Raw genomic sequence first — 19,348 nt, 5'->3', positions numbered from 1 at the left:
GGGGTGCGGGGTGCGGGCACGCAGAGCTCTCAGGGACAGGCTACACTTCTACACGGGGAACTGCCTCATCCACATTCCAGTGCGTCAACGATGACACCAATTAATGAGGGATCTTAAAAGTCAAACCCTGACCCCAAACATGCAGGCCTCTGTGGAATAAAAATAGCTTTTAACATCAATTAAGCAAAACGCAAAAACTTAACAAAAATAGACATTTATTATCAAGTTAAAAACACAGGCTGCCTTCCCTAAGCCGAGGTCAGGCGACTGCACCCTGTGAGGTTCTGAGCAGCCCCCCGGATTTCAGGAAACAGAAGCTGCGGCAGGAGCTGACCTGACAGTTACACGGAGCTCTGCCCCGACTCCTACAGAGACCACCTTAGGCACCTCCGCTCGTGCGCTTTGGGACACATTTGTGGCCGTTTAGCTTTAACTTTACATGGGAGCCCTCGCGTGCTCAGTGCCACTCACTTTGAGGAGTTTCCTCTAAGAACGAGGAACGAGAAAAGGGCCGGCCCCCTGGCCCGGAGGGAACCCACGGCCCCGTCACGCTGACCGCCTCACGCAGGCCCGCCACTCTGTTTATTGGTCGAATAAATAAAGTGAGCTTTTCCTCCAGGACCCTGGTCACTACACACACCCCTGCATGCCTCACAGACTCCTAGAGCCTGCGAGGGCGTCACGTGTCCGGGGCCAGGGCGGCGATGTCCTCGCAGAGCCCGATGATGGCCTCCTGGTCACCGCCTGGCGTGTCCTCTGCAGCCTCGCGGACCATCTGGACGTGGGCGAGGAGGGTGTCTGGCCGCTGGGCCCCCAGCCAGACGTCCTGGATGTACAGGGACAGCAGGAAGGCGGCGGAGGCTGCGGGGAGGACACAGGGCCATCAGGACGCAATCTACTCGGCCAGACAGCCCGTCACCCACCCCTTGCGGGACGGACATGCGATGAACCGGGCTCACTCCTGTGGCCAACGAGTGGGCAAGTGTATAAAACAAATACATCTGCCTTCGCTTCTGCTCCCTGAGGAACCTGTCTTATCTGGTGATGCAGGAAACGCTGGTATAGGCCAGCCTCCTCTTGGTCTGACCCCCACCCCCCGAGACAAGCAGAGACTCAGTCCCCAACTGCGGCCGGATGAGGACAGTCACCCGCTCCCAGGTGAGCCCACCTGCGGGCTGGGAAGGGGCCCCGTGTGCCCTCCTTCAGGCCTCAGCGCCTCTATTCACTCACTCGCACACGCAAACCTTTCCTAGGCAGCTGCCGAACGCCAAACATGGCAACTGTGGGTATCTGTACTTGTGTGCATACATGTACATGCGAGTGCACACACACGCACTCGTGAGCACACACTCATACACACACACACACACACACTTGTGCGCACACACACGCACACACACACACGCACACGGCCACGATGTGGAATGTAACTCTGGTTGGGAAACGGCGGACACTTGGGGAAGCCCCTGGCCTGCAGGGAGGAGCCATCCTGGGGGGATTGGAGGTCTGGGCGAGCACCCCCCCACTGTGAGATGAGCGTCACTAAAGGCTTTCCCGCAGGCCAAGGCCCGGCCCCCCTCACGGTCAGGCCCACGGTCCCCCAGCCTGTGCCGAGTTGCTCCCCACCCCGCACCCGCCCACGGCATCCTCATAATCACCTCGCGTGGCTTCCTCCTTGTCGTCCAGGGAAGCCAGGCGGAGGGTCTCCACAGCCGGGGGAAGGGGGGTCCCTGAGGGGCTCAGGGCCGCCGCCAGGGGCAGCATCACCGCGTTGAGCTCGGGCCCCGCCAGCCCCTCTGTGCAGAGCCGGCTGTACAGCCTGAACAGGCCACTCCTCACCGCACTGTCCCCGAGGAGCTGGGCCACGACCTCCGGCTGCCGCACCACGTGGCTCCGAAGCCAGTGCAGGAGGCCCGCAGCCTCAGCCCCGCTGAGTGGGTGCTCGGTCGCCGTGCGCAGCACCCAGCTGACCACCAGGGTGGCGACGGTGCACATGGGGCCTACGGCCTCGCTGTGGGGGACGGCTGGGTCCGAGGGCCCCTGAGTGGGCGCAGGGCCGGGGAACACGGGCCCCCAGTGGGTCAGTATGGACCTCAGGAGGCCCCTGCACGTCTCCAAGCTGGACGGCTGCAGCTCGGGGCTGGCCGCCTCCTCCGCCTCCCCAGGCCTCCTCCTCCGGCCCCGAGGGCCTCGGGCTCGGGCAGACGCCGCGGGCTTGTTGCTGTCCTTGAGCGTTTCTGTGAGAGAGAGGGGACGGGTGGGACTGTGTCCCCTGCAGACCAGGGTGGGTGCAGTGGAGGGGCGGGCAGAGGGGCAGCTCAGAGGCCACGCTGCCCGGGCACAGCGAGCCCTGGCCCTGGACTGGGGTTGGCGCCGCTGCTGTAGTCGGGGGCTCCCTGGTGGGGCAGAGCCGACCCAAAACCCTGCGCCCCCTCTAGGCGACCACACGGACCCGTTCTCTACGCCTCACCCGCTAAGGAAAGGCTGCTCAGTGAGGGGAGGACGGGCTGCTGGGGTGGGGGGAGAGGGCTAGGGGAAGGGGGTGGGATGAGAGGCGGGGAGAAGACCACAGGGTCGCACGCACTCAGCAGGTCCCGGGCGCGGAGCCTCTCGGCGGCGGCCAGCAGCGCCCCCTGCAGCTCGCCGTCCCGCTCGATGAGGCTCCACTTGTGCAGCAGGAGGAGCGCGTCCGCGGTGGACAGCACCGTCTCGTTCACGGTGAAGCGGCCCAGGTCCTGGAAGGCCCGCAGCACGGAGGCTCGGTACCGCAGCACCGAGTCGAGGGCCCCAAAGAAGCTGGTCAGCTGCGCGGAGGCCAGGGCGGGCCTGCGGGGAGAAGGACGCGCTGAGCACGGCTGCCTCGTCCTGCGGCCTGGACAGTGGCCGGTCACCGCCAGAGCCAGCTGCTCACAGGCCGCCCACCAGCTGCTCCCTTCACAACCAACACACGGACCCGCCCAGGGTGGCAGGAAGCGCGTGCAGGGGGGCGGGGCGGGGGCAGAAAGGGCCGGAACGTCTCTGGAAACCACGGCTGATGGACAGCTGGGCAGAGAGCCTGAGGGTCTCACTGTCCTCGGAGACCAGTGTGCCCTCCGGCCCCAGGCAAAGGCGTGCGGCCTGCACTGCCTCGCCTCACGTGGTTCAGACACAAACGGAAGGCCTGCTCGTGACCAGGAAGTCTCGGTGTCGAGGCCACAGCCGCCTTGCTGCTGACCTTCTGGGTCCAACCCGCACACCTGTCCCAGCTCAGGGAGTGTGTGCAGAGCGATGTCCCGCCCAGGACCCGAGGACGGAGCTCTCCGGGCCCGGGCCCGGGGGGGGTGTGTGTGTGTGTGTGTGTGTGTGTGTGTGTGTGTGTGTGTAATGCTGACGCTCCCAAGGAGGTGCATGGACAGGGAGCATGGTGTGTGGTGTGTGTGGTGTGTGGTGTGTGTGTGTGTGTGTGTGTGTGTGTGTGTGTGAAATGCTGACGCTCCCAAGGAGGTGCATGGACAGGGAGCCTGGTGTGTGGTGTGTGTGTGTGTGTGTGTGTGTGTGTATGTGTGAGAAATGCTGACGCTCCCAAGGAGGTGCATGGACAAGGAGCCTGGGCAGCGGGCGGCGGAGGCAGGTGGGGAAGACCGGCACTTTCTTAGGTCAAGGTCACGGAGACACATTCTTTCTTCAACACAACCCCCGGACACTGGACTCAGATGTCAGTGGACAGACTCCTGCCCAGGGACCTGTCCAGCAGGCTTTAGTTCCCAGGCCCGCGAGGAGCCCTCGAGGCTGACGTGGGAGAGGAGACAGGGGTTTCCTGGCATCACCCGCACGGCGGCAGCTCTGCCCGGCTCACCAGGCCGACCGCTGAGGGCGCTCTGCCCAGAGCCCACTGTGGAGCGGTGGCCACAGGACAGTGAGAGGGGGCGGCCGCGGCCCCAGGGAGGCGGGCGGCGGGCGTACCTCAGGTGCTTTGCCAGCGCGAGCAGGACGTACAGGAACTCATTGACCAGGTGCAGGGCCAGCAGCTTCGGGGGCTTCTGGGTTCCGGGCGGGCTGCCCGCCTTCACCCCTCTGCCCCTCAGGTTGGTCACCCACAGGGTGTGCAGCAGGTCGATGATGCTGGACAGCAGCTGCATCTCCAGGAACCTGGATGAACAGCCGCTCAGTCACACCCCCTCCCGCCGGCACCTGCGAGGGGGCGGACCCCGGGGTGGAGGACGAGGCGGGGGCAGTCCCTTCTGGCGGGGCTCAGCAGGTGTCCCAGCCCCACAGTCCCACTGGCTTAGCCCCCGCAGCCCTGCACAGATACAGGGTCCAAGTGGGAGCAGGCGCCTGCCACACCCCCAACCTCACACAGCATGGCCGCTGCTGGCTTCATGAGAACTCCCTTTCCAACAGCCAACAGCCAACAGCCACGCAGCCGCCCCAGGCAGTGTCTGCCAGCCAGTGCTGAGACGCACTCCTTCAGAGATGACAAAATGCTCCTGAGAACGCACCAGGCCTGGCCGCCCTGGCTAGTCTATGAGAGCAAGGTGAGCTGGGGAAACCCCTCGCAGAAGTGCAGTCTGGGACGGGATGCCATCCTCCAATTAGGAGACGGTGAGGAATTAGATCAGCTCTGGACTGACTGCGCCCCTCCCCCCGTTCCTGTGGAAGCCCTAACCCCACGTGGCTGTTGCTGGGCTCAGATGAGGTCAGGTGGGTGGGGCCCGCAGTGGGATTAGTGCCCTGTGACAGGAGAGACTCCAGAGCTCGCTCCCTCTCCCAGAGCGGCAGCCGTCCACACAACAAGGACAGGGGCCTCCCAGAACCCGCCCACACGGTGCTCACCTGCCCTCCAGCGCGTGCAGGACCCAGGTCAGGAGGCTGTAGTCCCGCAGGAGCTCGTAGGCGGCCCTGGCGTCGTGGGCGGCGTTCTGCAGGATCTCCAGAACCCAGCCCTGAAACCCAGGACGAAGCCAGGCAGTGCTGACGGCCCGCAGCTTCTGGGGCCACGCGGACCCGGGGCTCCGGGCCGCAGCCTCAGCACCTCCTCCTTGCGGGTGACTTGTTTCTAACTCCCAGCAGCTCGAGGCTCAGGATCACTGATCAGCTTGAGTGTCGACCTGCACCCCTGCCCCCCACCACGCAGCCACACCCACTGCGACCCTCCTGTGAGTCGGGGTGAGGCCATGCCCATCGGGGTGAGGAGTTACATGGCTTCCTTCCAGGTAAAACCAGAGAAAGAGCCTCGGCCTTCCAGGGCACATGGACGGGGGGTGGGCGCAGGGACCTGGGGGCAGATGCACGGCCGGACGGGCACCCACCTGGGCGGCGGGGTCGCACAGCGGGCTGCTGAAGAAGGAGAGCACCACGTGGAAGACGCCGCGCCGGGCGTACAGCTCGTAGCAGTGCTTGTCGCGCATGCCCTGCCGCAGGAGCCCGAACAGCCACTCCCGCTCGGCGCTGTGCTGCGGCCGGAGACCAACGCCCGCCCGTCAGAGCCACGGCTGCACCTCCGCTTCACGTGGGGCCCCCGGGCAGACGGCCCCCCGCTCCTGACTGAAACCCTCCCATCACCTTCCACGCGGAGGACAGGGGCAGGAGCCCTATGAACGCGCGTGACCTTGACCCCGAGACACAGAAAGAGACAGTGACGAGAGCGCCACCAAGCGCAGACTGAGGCTGCCAGAGATGAGCTATGGACAACGCCCACTCCCCCACGCAGCCCGTGTGACCGAGCGCCGGCCCGGCCCGCTCACACGGCACAGCCTGCGCGTCGTGGTCACAGGCTGGGACGCCGTGCGGGGCCGCGGGCTCACCTGGAAGTCCGAGCTGTAGAAGAACTGGAAGAAGCCGGGGACCTTGCTCATGTTCAGGTCCTCGTGCGACAGCAGGAACTTGTTGATCTTCAGGTACATATGCTCCTCTGGACAGGGCAGAAGGGCGCTCACACGGGGCCCGCGGGCAGACACGGACCCCGCCTGCGGGCGCTGCCCTCGCATCCCGGCTACTGGCTCTCGAGCACGGAGTGCAGCCAGACGCTGGGTCTACACCACACACAAGCTTCCTGGGGCTCAGAAACCACCGCAGAGACCTCACCTCCCACCCCTGCCCTGTCATCGTTCCTGCAGGAATGCCAACCAGCCTGGGCGGAGTGGGCCAGCACCCACCACCGGCTCCCAGTAAAGGGGCCAGGCGCCCAGGGCCGCTGGTCCAGAAGGCAGCAGGTGACGTGGGCAGACACCTCCTCCCCTGCCGCTTCCCACCCTCGGGTCAGACTCCGCCCGCAGCGACCCCGTGACCGCAGGTCTGACCTGGGCACCCTGCGCCGGCCTCTCACTCAGTCTTCCTGGATTTGGTCCCATGGGCCCACAGCGCCTCCTCGCAGCCACCAGCTCTCCTGTCACCCGAGGCCCCGGGGGATGCCTGGCCGTCCTCCCTCCCTCGTGGCGGACCCTGCTCAGCCTCCACGTTCCCATCCCGCCTCACCCTCACCCTCACCCTCACCCTCACCCTCACCCCTGGTACCTGGCTTCAGAATCTGCAGGGCTGCTTTGGCCACAAAAAGCGCCAAGGTGAAGGTGAGCCTCATGTTCTGAGTGCGGATCCCGTTCCGCATGACATCCAGCAGGTAGAGCACCTGGAAGCAGGAGGAGAGCGTCTTCGGACCCGGGCCAGCCTGGCCCTGCGCAGCCTCAAGCACAGCCCTGCGGGCACCTGCTCCCCACGTCCCAGGGTCGCACGTGGCCGAGGGCAGAGAGAGCCCTGGCTCCAGGCCTGACGATCCAACCTGCTCCTGTCCTGGCCCCGGGCACCGTGGCTGGACAACAGCCGCCTTACACACTGAGCTTAAACCAAAGGAAGACCCAGAGGAAACCGAGCCGCTTTGCCCGTCCAGGACACGGGAGTGTGTAAGGGGCGACCCGTCCAGCTGCCCGCACGCCCCGCAGGAGGGACAGAGGTCTCCCGGCAACTCAGCCTGCAGACCAGGCGGAGCGCAGCCTCGGCCACTCACCTGGGGCTGCTCTCGGAACCGGGCCCCCTCCACGTGCGAGTAGTAGGCCGCCAGCACGGAGTAGGCAGCGGCTCGCATCTGGGGGTCATAGCTGCTGAGGGCCGCGGCGGTCAGGCCCAGAGCGTTTGAGTCCACAAACTTTCGGCAATCCACCACAAGCTCTACGGGAAGTGGAACAGCATGAATTACACACGCGTGCACACGATTCCACGATGCTGTGTGACACGCGGATTCAATGTCCTTTGCTGCCCACCAACATCAGGTACGTGTGCTAGAAACTCCCATAAATTGATTAGTAGCATAAACCCTAAAGCAACACACACACTCTGTAGCTAAAAGCTGTTGGGGTCCAACCCCAACGGGTCCAGGGGTCCCCAAAGGTGTGGACGGAGTCGGCGAAGAAGGAATGGCATGGGGTCAGCGTTCAGTTGATCATCATAGTCAGGTTCTCTTGTCAGGGTCTCCTGCCATGTTCTGTAGCCATGTTCTCTTGCTAGGTTCTCCAGCCAGGGTTCTCCAGGTTCTCCAGCCAGGTTCAGTCACCAGGTTCTTTAGCCAGGTTCTATCCAGGTTCTTTTGCCATGCTCCGTCTAGGTTCTCCAGTGAAGTTCTGTAGCCAGGTTCTGTCCAGGATCTTTTGCCATGTTCTCTGGCGAGGTTCTGGTTAGGATCTGATGAGGAGCTGATGAGGAGCTGATGTGGATCTGATGAGGAGCTGATGTGGATCTGATGAGGAGCTGATGAGGAGCTGATGAGGAGCTGATGGGGAGCTGATGTGGATCTGATGTGGATCTGATGTTTATTGTCTTGTTACATCCGTATTTATACCAGCCGATTTTAATCCTGTCAATTTCTATTACAAAGGTTAGGGCGTTTCTTATCTCCATTCCAGGGAGTAAAGATTATGTAGCTTAACTACCCGCCTGGCACTTAATTAAGGGGTTGTATCCCCTCCCTAACCTCAGGGGAAAATCCCCACCTGGGGAAACAACCTTTCTCGGAGAGGTGACCTTGGTTAAAACACATGGCGCTAAGGAGAGCAAACATATTAAGAACAGTATGCCATATATGCCAGGTCCCTTGAAACATATGCTGTGCAGATGTTTCTTCTCTGCAGCGACTGTGTCAAGCAGCAAGGATGGACCGGCTCCCGGCAAAAAGCCAAGGGAAATACAGTTGTATCAACAATCACATTAAGTGGAAGTGACATATACATTCCTATTAAGAGGCAGAGGTGGTGAGGTCAGATAAACAAGCAGAATGCAGCGCTTCTGCCCACAGGAAACCACTCCAGCGCCGAGGGCAGGTGAGAAGTGAAGGACGAAGGGCACTCAGACCCCTGGGCTCCAGCAGGAGGTCACGGTTAACCAGGCCTCTTCCCGACGGGAGGAAAGCAGCCCCAGAGTCTGAGAGGCATGGACGGGAGTAAATGCAGCGCCCGGGGGAGAGGTGCTCCAGGCGCACGTGTGACCTGTGGGCTAGCACAGCGGGTGGGTCCCTCTGGGATTGATACTCGCTCACTCACTGCCAGCGGGCGGGCACTCCAGTGGTCATGACCTTCCCGAGACAGCGGGTCCCCACGTGTCGGGAGGAAGGCCGTGCTGTGCTCTGTGCTCTTCCCTGTCGCTCTGGAGCCGGGGCCTGGTGACCAGGAGGGCCCTGGGCTGCTGAGTCCACAGGCCGCTGCGCAGCAGTGACGGCGTTGCTCCAGGGCCCTGGTCCCCGATCCTCGGATCCTCAGATCCTGGCACTCTGGATCCAATCAGCAGCACCGCCTTTTGGCTTTTGCGTGGTGCGGTGCAGCGGGAAGACCTCTCCTTATGCCGCTCAGTCTCCTGGGAGCGGCCTGGTGGCAGGCTCACCTTGGGGGGTGCAGGCACCTGTGCGCCGGGGCTGGTGGCGAGGCTGGGACCGCGCCCAGGCCGCTCTGGCCTGACGTGTGAACGGAGCTGAAGGTTTCGGCCGGCTCTGCGGGGCAGCGCTGGCTGTGGCAAAGCCTCGGTCCCTGCCAGCCCACAGCCCGCTGCCCGCTACACTGCACGGCCGCTGGGAGAGATGAGAAAGCGGGTCCACTGTGACTGTTTCTCTGAAGACGCAGCCGCACAAACACTAACGGTCCACCTGATGTCGAGTCGCAGTCGTTCGGCCACACCAGACCCGGCGGCACAGGCGGCGCGGCGGGAGTGGCAGGTGCCGGGGAAGGGCTTGCTGAGCCCCGCACGCAATGGGAAAACGAGGCTGACGCGGGCTCAGCTCCCGGGCGCGGAGCTCCGCTGGGAGGGACGCCCAGGAAGCCCGGGGGCTGAGAGCACGTCCCGCCCCGGGTCCAGCGGTGGTTCCATCCAGACGCTGGCCACACACACGCACACGCGACCCGTGGGTGTCCACGCGCCTCTCGGCCCTCTTCACCAGGGCGACCGCCAAAGGAACGGCGTTCTTCACGTGAGGAAAAGACCAGGACTCCACTCGGTCGCCAGCCTCGCTGGCCTGGCCACGGTGCTGGGTGGGCGTCTGTCTGTCCAGCTTCGCCTTCCCTGCCGTGCTTCCCGCCCCGACACCTGCTTCCTCCCACCAGACGTTTCTTCACAGCATCGTGCTCCCACCTTTTGTTCTGGACGACAGGTAGCCACAGCAACACTTAATAAGCCTGTTTCCTTTTAAAAAGTGTTTATATTTCTCTTCCCGTCTGTCCACCTCCGTGCTGTAACAAGTCTCCCTCCAGCGTGAGTGGTTGCGTGGGGCTGGCACTTTAAGCTGCTGCAAACCTTCCGCAGATGCTCTGCAGTCCCCCCCGCACCCCCCACTCCCCCGCCCCCGTCAGGCAGCGGAGCCTACAGGGCTGTATGTGGAGATTCCCACCGAGAGACCCCTCGCTGGTCACCTCCCCCAAAGGCCTCCGGCCCTGTCCCCTGCCCAGAAAAGGCAACGTTCAGGATTCTGAGAAAAACATGTCCTGGTTTTAGTGTTTCTATCAAGCACTTCCCAAGCCTCTGCCTGTTTCCTAAAAGCTCTATTGAGACAGAGCAACAGACTGACTGGCTGTGACTCACGGGTCGCCTGGTCTCTCAGACTGTGGGACACATGTTCAGTCGGAAGAGAAGCAGACTGAGCCGGCGGCCACGCTCGGGGGTGGGTGGCGGTGAAGGTGGCGGTGAGGGTGGGGGGCAGGCGTGCCTCTCAGCCTGCCGCTGCCACCAGGCCAACGCAGGCCGACGGAGAGCGGACAGGTGCAGGAACACCGCGGTGGAGCGGGGCGGGCGGTGTTGGGGGAGCTCTGTGGGCAGCAGGGGAGCAGCCATCCGTCACAAGGAGACAATTTCAAGTTGGAAAAGGGAGAATCAGGACAAACAGCGAGTCTCGGTCGCTGACGCACCTGCACGTCCTCGGCGGGGAGGAGCCTGGGGAGCCGCAGCCGCACCTGCTGGCCGGGCCGGTGGGCAGACAGGACCCTGTCCTTCCTGTCTCCCTGCACCCAGCCACCGAGACCTCACCCTCAGGCCACTGGACACGAAATGCAATTCCAAACACACACGTACAGCCAGAACCAAGCTCCGCGGCTCCCTCCTTCCCAAGGTAAGACCTGTGGGTGGCTGACGGCTACCCGGGGAGACCTCAGAAAAGGCCCTGTCACTGAGAATCAGGATAAATGTCCAGGACAAAGGGACGTTATAAAATTACGTGTTAAAAAAAAATTTTATATATATATATATTGATTTCAGAGAGGAAGGGAGGAGAGAAAAACATCAGTGATGAGAGAGAGTCATTGATCAGCTGCCTTCTGCACGCCTTCCCTGGGGAATGAGCCCACAACCCGGGCCTGTGCCCTTGGCCAGAATCGAACCCGGACCTTTCAGCCCGCAGGCCGATGCTCTATCCACTGAGCAAACCAGCTAGAGCTGTGCTTTTTGTTTTTCAAATCACTGTAGCCCGGCCAGCGTGGACCAGTGGTTGAGCGTCCAGCTATGAACCAGGAGGTCACGGCTCAATTCTTGGTCAGGGCACATGCCCGGGTTGTGGGCTCGATCCCCACTAGGGGCGTGCAGGAGGCAGCCAATCAGTGATTCTCTCTCATTAATGTTTCTCTCTCCCTCTCCCTTCCTTTCTGAAACAAAAAAATACACATATTTTTAAAAGTCCCTGTGTATCTGAAACATTAGCTGTCACTTTGCTGAAACTCACTGGCATGAAAGGTGAGAAGACAGTGGAGAGCTTCCTAATAAGCTGCACAGGGACAGCTGCGGTGAGAAACCTGACCCTGGGCCCCGCGGGCACCCCCACCCCAGCCCCTGGGCCCCGCGGGCACCCCCACCCCAGCCCCTGGGCCCCGCAGGCACCCCCACCCTAGCTCCTGGGCCCCGCGGGCACCCCAGCTGCGGTTACCTGGCCTGGTCAGCTCACTGAAGAGGTGGAGCAGAAAGCAGGGGTCGTACAGGCCATCGAGGTCACCGGGGCTCCCGTCCCTGAATATTGGGTCCTGTGTGTCCTGTGAGAGCCCGAAACAGAGATGTGTGTCCTGTCCCCACTCTTATGTGTAACACCAGGGGGCGCTCACCCACCATCCAGAGTCCAAACTGCCCGGAACATCCGAAAGCATTGAAATGATTCTGTAACAACTAGTGCTTGTATCTGAATATGATCTTTGGGGACAAGTTATAAACGAAACAAGTGCTGATAACTGTGGTAGATATATGGGACCCCGGGTGGGTATTTGGGGCCCTGGGTGGGTATTCGGGGCCCTGGGTGGGTATTCGGGGCCCTGGGTGGGTATAGAGGGCCCTGGGTGAGTATTTGGGGCCCTGGGTGGGTATAGGGGGCCCTGGGTGGGTATTCGGGGCCCTGGGTGGGTATAGGGGGCCATGGGTGGGTATAGAGGGCCCTGGGTGGGTATTCGGGGCCCTGGGTGGGTATAGGGGGTCCTGTGTGGGTATTCGGGGCCCCGGGTGGATAATATGGGGCGCCGGGTGGGTATTCGGGGCCCTGGGTGGGTATTCAGGGCCCTGGGTGGGTATTCAGGTCCCTGTGTATGTGGCTGACATGTGACCCAGTAAGAAGTTAACAGGAAACAGCCCATACTTCAGGCCTCTACAGCTGAGGGTACAGTGGAGCCCTCGGAGGGCCCCCCACCCCCGCCCGTGTGTGCTCCCTGGTGGCTCTGCCTGGCCCCCCGCACCTCAGGGGGCAGCAGCCTCCGGTTCTGGGGGAAGTGGAGGATGGTCTTCATCATCTGGTCGCGGTCCAGCAGGCGGAGGATGTCCCCGGCGCTCGGCTGCTGCCACAGCGACTTGCCCAGGCTGCGGCTCGTCTTGTGGTGCTCCACAGCCGCCGGGCCCCACAGCAGCACCCTGGGCGGGGGAGGAGAGCACGGGGTCAGGGCCCCACAGCAGCACCCTGGGCCGGTGGGGGGAGGAGGGGGGAGCATGGGGTCAGGGCCCCACAGGAGCACCCTGGGCCGGTGGGGGAGGGAGGGGGGAGCACGGGGTCAGGGCCCCACAGCAGCACCTGGGCCGGTGGGGGAGGGAGGGGGGAGCACGGGGTCAGGGCCCCACAGGAGCACCCTGGGCCGGTGGTGGTGGTGGGGAGCACGGGGTCAGGGCCCCACAGCAGCACCCTGGGCTGGTTGGGGGGGGGGGGAGCACGGGGTCAGGGCCCCACAGGAGCACCCTGGGCTGGTGCGGGGGGCGGGGAGCACGGGGTCAGGGACCCACAGGAGCACCCTGGGCTGGTGGTGGGGGGGGGAGCACGGGGTCAGGGCCCCACAGGAGCACCCTGGGCCGGTGGGGGGGGGGAGGGGGGGAGCACGGGGTCAGGGCCCCACAGGAGCACCCTGGGCTGGTGGGGGGGGGGGGGAGCACGGGGTCAGGGCCGTTTTGAGTGCAGGACACGGGTCCTATCACTTCATCCCCATCATAACTTGGGGAGACGGGGGGGGCGGGGGGGGGGGTGATGCTGAGGTGAGGAGGGTGGGACGGTGTCAGCGATGACGACAGAGGACACCTCACTGGAGCTGGCGATGCGCCAGGCACTGCTGTGAGCCCTTCCCCTGTACTAACTCCCCAGATCCCACAGCTCGGACAGCAGGCGGCCTCACCGAGCTGGGGGGCCGGGGAGCCGCACCCACCCCCTCCGGAGAACCAGAAAGGAACGGAGGAGATCTGGGGCTGCTGGGCCCACTGAGCCCCGTCTGGGGTGGCGCCCTCCGGCCTGCCACTCGCCCCTTAGCCAGCGCTCACCTGAAGCTGACGAGGCTGAGGCCCTTGTGTTCGTACGCCCGGAGGAGGAGTAAGATCTTCTGGTCTGGAGGGCAGTTGAAGGTCAAGTTAGAGAGGCAAATCCTTGCCCCCCCTCCCCGCCTCCCTCCCCCCATCCTCCTCACCCAGGATGCTGAGCGAGGCACTGTAGGCCCCCAGGAGCACAGCGAAGTGGCTGCTCTCGCAGACGGAAGGGCACAGCTGCACGAGCCCCGCCAGCAGGTCCACCAGCGCCTCTGGGAGAAGCAGCAGCGTGAGCAGCAGCGTGTGTGCGCGCGCGTTTGTGTGTGCGCGTGTGTGCATGGGCACGTGGGCGAAATGAGAGGAGGACCCGTCCAAGGAGACCGAGAGCGTGAACCCTCCTCCGAGCGAGCCTGGGCTGGGGGTGCAGTCACCATCCTCGCTCCCCTGGCTCTGACAGGCTGATCCCAGCCCACGGCCCCTCCCAAACCTCAGCCACCGAAGACCCCACCGCCCGCCCGCCCTCCCCACGACCGTCACGGGCCCTCACGCTCCTCCTCCGCCTGAGCCGAGGGCGCCGCCTGCTCGCCTCCTGCCCACTGACTCGGGGAGGCTCTCTTCACTGTGCAGTGTGCGACTTCAGTGACTTCCAATGGTTTGGGGGGGTCAACTGTGTGGCTTCAGGAGGGCAGGGCCCTCAGGCATCTCCCTGCGTGTCCACAGCCCACGCCACGCTGGGCTCTCGGGAGCTAAACACACTGACCCGGACAGACGGCGCTGAGCCGGCCCTCAGCAAGGTTCCCATCCTCCCATTGAGATGTTTCATGCAGCTGAACAATTCCTCTCGGGCGACTCCCTACCCCAGGTCTGACCTCCCGTGCCCACGGCACAGCCCCAAGACCAGGAACCAACTCCGCGGGTGGGAGCGGGCTCTGGGCTCCGGGCTCCGGGCTCCGGGGAGGGCCTGCCCCGCGGCCTGGCCTGCGGCAGAGGACACCTCGTGGGGAGGGGGGGGGGGGGCGCGGTCTCCTCACCTTTCACCTGGCCGTCGGGAGCTCCCTCCTCCCCGGACGCCAGCAGGGTGGGCAGGAACAGGGAGTGCTGGGCCAGCATCATGTGGACCACGGGGAGCGGGACCAGGCTCGCGCGCACAGGGCTGTCGGGCCGGTACAGGAGCTGCATGGCGGCGTGGAGCGCCCTCAGGAACGCGGGGTCCTGATATCGGTGCCTGGGAGGCAGCATCGGAGGGGAAAGAGCTTCCTAAGGGAACTTCACTTCCCAGGAAGCAGAAAACACCCTCTCTGGGCCTTTTATGAAGCCTCTCAAACCCCCGAGGGCCTCCTGCTCCAGGACAGGAAGTTCCGGTCACAGGTGAACACTAAGTCATGCAGTGGGCGTTCTAGAAACATGCACCACAGGCGGACAGACGCCGCCACCGCGTGCTGAAGCTCGCTGCCTCCAGCCTGTGACCCACCACTCGCTCCTCTGCTCGTGGGAAAGCGTCCGTGTCAAGGGGAACAGCCGGGAGCGAGGGCCGCAGCCCATGGCACGGCTCCGGGCGCCAGGCGCCAGGATCAGAGTCCGCTCGATCACGTCAGGGAGGACGTCAGTGAGGACGTGGGGTGCGGGGAGGGAGGAGCTCCCCACCCCCGCTCCGTCGGCCCAGCCCTGGGCCCGGGCTGCAGCGGTGCCCACACCGGCCGCCGGTGCGCACCTCCCCGAGGAAACCTGGCGCGTGGGCACCGAGGCAGCCGCCACGGCGGGGAGGGCGGGACACGCTGTCCACCCCCAACAGTAACTGGTGCAGCCGAGACGCGAGGCCCCGGGTCCACACGGGTAACGGGGACATCGAGGTAACAGGAGGGACCCACACGGGCACTGTTGTTCAGGGACACAGTGACGTGCCCGGTACGAACACACGTGTGGCCACGGCAGGCTCCACCTCACGGGACACGGCGGGCAAGGGCGGGAGGAGGACAGCAGGACAACACAGGCCGCGGCCAGCGGTCTCCACGCTCCTGCTTCTCTAACAGCGTTTCCCGGAGGCTGCCTCTCGCCATCCTCACAGCACACGGCGCCGCGGGCGGCCTGCAGCCTCGCGCTACACACCGTGTCCCTGAGACGGGACCAGCAGCTGCCCTGCGTCACCAGACATTCACCCCAGGACACACACCACCCGCCAGTGTGGCTCAGCGGTCGGAGCATCGTCACAAGCGCGGAAGGGCCGGAGGTCCAACTGCCCGTCAGGAAAGCAACCGACTGATGTTTCCCTCTCACGTCGACGTTCCTCTCTCCCTGTCCCTTCCCCGTGCTCCAAAACCAATAAAAACGCCCGCGGGTGAGGATGGAAAGGAGAAAAAAGCCATCGACTTACTTGAGTCCCGTCTTCACAAACTGCTGCCAATCCCCAGGCCCCACTTCCTCAGCTGAGCTCTGTGAAGACAGCGAGGAACAGACAGGAAACACCGGGGGACGCAGACACACTGCTCGGTCTCTGACCTCCGAGCGTACGACCACTCACCTAACCTCCATGTCTATACACACACGTCTACAACTTTTAAAGGGATGTTCACTGTGCCCTGAGGAGTAACTCCTATGTCAGCTTTCAGAATGCTAATCACCACGTAAAGACGTAACATTAAAAAGCCCCACACTTCAATAGAGGGATATAATGGCCCAAAATAGCTGAATATTTCTGAATTTTATAGAAACTCCAAACTCAGAGACAACAAGCTCCTTGAACTCAAAGCACAGGAAACGAGAAAACTAACTAAGGCACCTCATGCTCCAGGTGCTGTGACTGCTGTAAAGAAAAAACCCCAAAAGCAGCCAGAAAAAAGGGTGTGCTTTACAAGGAACAAAAACAGGAACGACTGTCTCATCAGAAACAACACACGCCAAGGACAGGAAAGCAACACCTTTAAAATGCTTAGGAAAACGGAAAACCTAGGATTTTACACCCATCGGGACTCTTCTCAACCCACGCTGAGGGCAGTGCCACCTGACCCTAAATCCACACAAGGACGCTGCATGAAGTTAAAATTAACTACCCTCACGCACACAGATGCAAAAGTTCTTAATAAAACACTAGCACATCAAATCCAACAACGTCTAAAAATTAAAGCGGGAGGAGAAGTAACGCCCCGCAGCCCCGGAACCCAAGGTTGGTCTCATCTTCAAAGGTCCATAGAAGTCACTTTACTGACAGACGAAGCAAGAAGAAAAAGCCAGACAGTCTCAGAAGATGCAGCAACGTGCCTGCTGCAGTCCACCTGCCACGCGGCCTCCCAGACAGGCTCAGGCCCCGGCAGAGTGTGCTGTGCCCCTTGGCCGATCGTCCTGTCCCTGGACGACCACCCAGACCTCAGCAAAGGCAGCACACCCACCAGCAGCTGGCGGAACCGCAGCAGCATCTGCTCCTCCTGGCCCCGGGCTCCGTCTTGGCCTGGCTCCCGGCCGCCGAAGGACCCGACCAGCCACTTCACACAGGACTCCAGCAGCTTCTCTCTCCAGGCGCGCAGCTCTGCTTCCGCCCCCTCCAGGGCGGCCGAGACGGCATCGGCCACGATCCAGCTGCAGCAGAAGACAGGTCTCAGGGTCAGAGGCGGTGGCCCACACCCCCACGTGACAATGGGCCGCACGCCCCGAGCGCCGCTCCCTGTGCTACCCAAGCACAGGGACCACAGCCGCCTCTGGCCCTCGTCTGATCCCGAGGATGGGCCAGCGCTCAGCGCTCTCACGGCTGGGGAACCACAGAGCAGCCAGAGAAAGGAAGGGCACCTGCCCCAATGCCGTCCAGGTCAGGTTGTCTAACCTCCCGACAACAACATTTCCACCAGATCCTTCTTCCTTGCGGGGGGGTGGGGGGAAGGGCTGTCCTTGGCTTCCACCCTCTGGCTGCCCCGCCCCGCCCCGTGTTGTAATAACACAGCAGACATTGCCCCTGTCCCGGGGAGGAGAGCCCGGTGCGGAGGGGTCAGAGCCCGCCAGCAGGATGGCTGGAAGTTCGTCAGGAAAGGGCTTCCCCCGGAACGGTGACGGCAAAATAGCACCGCGGGCCTCACCAGCGGGTGCAGCCCAGGGAGCAGCGCGGCCCAGGGAGCAGCCACCAGGCCCCCAGCCTTCGCACCTCTTGTGACCGTCTGGAGTCTGGAGCGAGCTGGGCAGGCGGTCCTTGAGGACACCCAGATCCTTGGCTCTGGCGAACGGGACCAGCTGGGCCAGGACCTCTGGATGCAGCCCAGGCTCTGAGGGCCCGTCAGCACCGAGGAGCCGGGTCTGCAGCCACCTCCACAGGGCCTTCCTCAGGATCGGGACGACAGCAGAGGACACTGGGGCGGACACAGGGAGGTGGTCACATGGGAGGGTGTGTGGAGCCGCGTGGACGAGCTCACGGAATCTCGTGAGGGCTGAGGTCCCACGGGTGGCCTGACACTGGTCCTCCTTGGTGGCCCTGCTTCACGTGGTAACTCAAGGTTGAGGGGAGCTGTGTAGGGGTGACTCCTCCAGCCATAAGGTCAGGGGGGCTGCTGAGGGAGCAGTTCTGGTCTTTCTCCCTCTCAGAGCCGGTCAGACCTGGGGAAGGGAGCTGACCACCCCAGCACACGGAGTCCGGAGCTCACAGGGGGACCCGCCGCCCGACTCCACGCCGCCCTCCCGTACCTGCTGCTGGGCGCGTGGGGCGTCCCTGGGTCCGGCGCTGGAGGTAGCTGTGCACCAGGGGCAGGACGTCCGCCAGGCCCTCCTGCAGGCGGGGCACCGCGCCCGGCTGCTGGCACCACAGCTCGAACCGCAGCAGGTGGGGCCAGCTCCGCTGCACCAGCAGCGCGGCGATGCCCAGGGCCGCCAGCGTGCGCCGCGCCAGGCAGTAGTCCAGCAGGCCGACGCCGACCACGGCAGCCAGCTCGGGCTCCCTCTGCAGGGAGCGCAGGAACACGGCGTCCAGCTCGTCCACGGCCAGCGTGGGCAGCAGAGCCCCCAGGCCTCTCATGTACTCCGCGGACCAGAGGAGCTCGCCGCTTGGCAGCTGGCCCTGGGGGCTGCCGGTCAACAGCTGGACCAGGGTCTGGCCGAGCACGCTCAGGCGCCGCTCCTTCCCGGCCGACGTCTCGGGCCGCTGGGCCACCAGGTGGGCCTCGGGCAGGCTCAGCAGGGCCAGGGTGACCTCCCGGAGCTGGGCGCCCTCCATGTACGCGTGCAGCGCCTGCAGGGCCTCGAGCTGCGGGAGGGCCTTGGGTGGCGCGGCGGCCGGGCCCACCTTCCGGTCCCGCAGCTCCCTCAGCACGCTCTGGGCGACAGCCTCCGAGTACCTGGCCAGGAGGCCCAGCTGCCCGCAGCTGCGGAGGATCGGGGCGCTCGCCGTCAGCAGCGGCAGGACCCCCGCACTGAGGTGGGCGCTCAGGAGCTTTGCGAGGACAGGGCTGAGTGTGTGCGGGGGAAGGGCCTGCCGCTCCAGGGCCAGGAACCAGCCCTCCAGCGTGGGGTGGCGGAGTGCGGCCACCAGCACCTCCTCCAGCGTCTAGAAGACAGAGATGGCCACTCTCAGGGACCTGGGGTCAGCGGGGGGCCAGCAGGAGGCCGGCAGCTGCTGTGCCAGTCTTGGCCGTGCTGAGTAGGACGGAAGCCCCTCTCAGGGGAGCCCAGCACCCCACCCTGGGCCCGGGCAAAGCTGGACCCCACTGTCACGCATCTCCGCCCAGCACGAGCCTGAGGGCTGGACCGGGCCTGGGCAGCGCCCCTCAGCCTGCAGGTCCCAAGAGTTGGCCTGAATTCACTGCAGCAACGCCTCCCCCCCCCCATCACTCAGCGAGGACGGCCACGCAGAGCCAGGGTACCGTGTCGCCGGCCAGCTCCAGCGAGGCCGCAGACTCCGCGTCCAGGAAGAGGTCGTCCTCGGCCCTCGCGGCCTCGCACTTGTCCCGGTTCTGGGCGTCCAGCTGCGCGCAGTGCAGGACCAGGCGCCGGAGCAGGTCCAGGAGCAGCTGCAGGAGGGGGGGCCCCGTGCCCCTGCCCAGCTGTGGGGAGAGCCAGGCAACCTCAGGCCAGGCAGGGCTGCCCGTCACCAGGCAGTGCCGGGCCCTCCCTGACCAGGGGCGCGATGCCACCAGCAACAAGGACTGAGGCCAGGCTGGCGACTGCTTGAAAAAGGCTGTTAACCTCG

The 19,348-nt window shown here is 64.1% G+C and overlaps 1 protein-coding gene across 1 annotated transcript in view; it reads right to left on the bottom strand.

Annotated features, from left to right (window-relative positions):
* Positions 1-216: 216 nt before the first annotated feature.
* Positions 217-19,348, bottom strand: part of URB1 (URB1 ribosome biogenesis homolog) — a 42,870-nt gene continuing 23,738 nt past the window's right edge. Inside the window, exons 21-39 of the mRNA XM_070407290.1 lie at positions 19,023-19,202; positions 17,851-18,706; positions 17,318-17,519; positions 16,575-16,761; positions 15,563-15,621; positions 14,223-14,416; positions 13,353-13,463; positions 13,210-13,273; positions 12,150-12,321; positions 11,360-11,462; positions 6,980-7,140; positions 6,493-6,604; positions 5,784-5,890; positions 5,289-5,432; positions 4,813-4,922; positions 3,943-4,128; positions 2,585-2,826; positions 1,659-2,237; positions 217-861 (exon numbers count right to left, since the gene is read on the bottom strand). Of these exons, the coding sequence (XP_070263391.1) occupies positions 680-861; positions 1,659-2,237; positions 2,585-2,826; positions 3,943-4,128; positions 4,813-4,922; positions 5,289-5,432; positions 5,784-5,890; positions 6,493-6,604; positions 6,980-7,140; positions 11,360-11,462; positions 12,150-12,321; positions 13,210-13,273; positions 13,353-13,463; positions 14,223-14,416; positions 15,563-15,621; positions 16,575-16,761; positions 17,318-17,519; positions 17,851-18,706; positions 19,023-19,202 (3,951 nt within the window). The 3' untranslated portion in view covers positions 217-679. The remainder of the gene's footprint in view (positions 862-1,658; positions 2,238-2,584; positions 2,827-3,942; positions 4,129-4,812; positions 4,923-5,288; positions 5,433-5,783; positions 5,891-6,492; positions 6,605-6,979; positions 7,141-11,359; positions 11,463-12,149; positions 12,322-13,209; positions 13,274-13,352; positions 13,464-14,222; positions 14,417-15,562; positions 15,622-16,574; positions 16,762-17,317; positions 17,520-17,850; positions 18,707-19,022; positions 19,203-19,348) is intronic.

Source organism: Myotis yumanensis, unplaced genomic scaffold (genome assembly GCF_028538775.1).
Source record: "Myotis yumanensis isolate MYYU_CA2020_CCGP unplaced genomic scaffold, mMyoYum1.0.hap1 SCAF_2, whole genome shotgun sequence".
NCBI lineage: Eukaryota > Metazoa > Chordata > Mammalia > Chiroptera > Vespertilionidae > Myotis > Myotis yumanensis.
The sequence above is the reverse complement of the archived record's forward strand: the minus strand, read 5'-3'. Positions and strand labels throughout refer to the sequence as shown.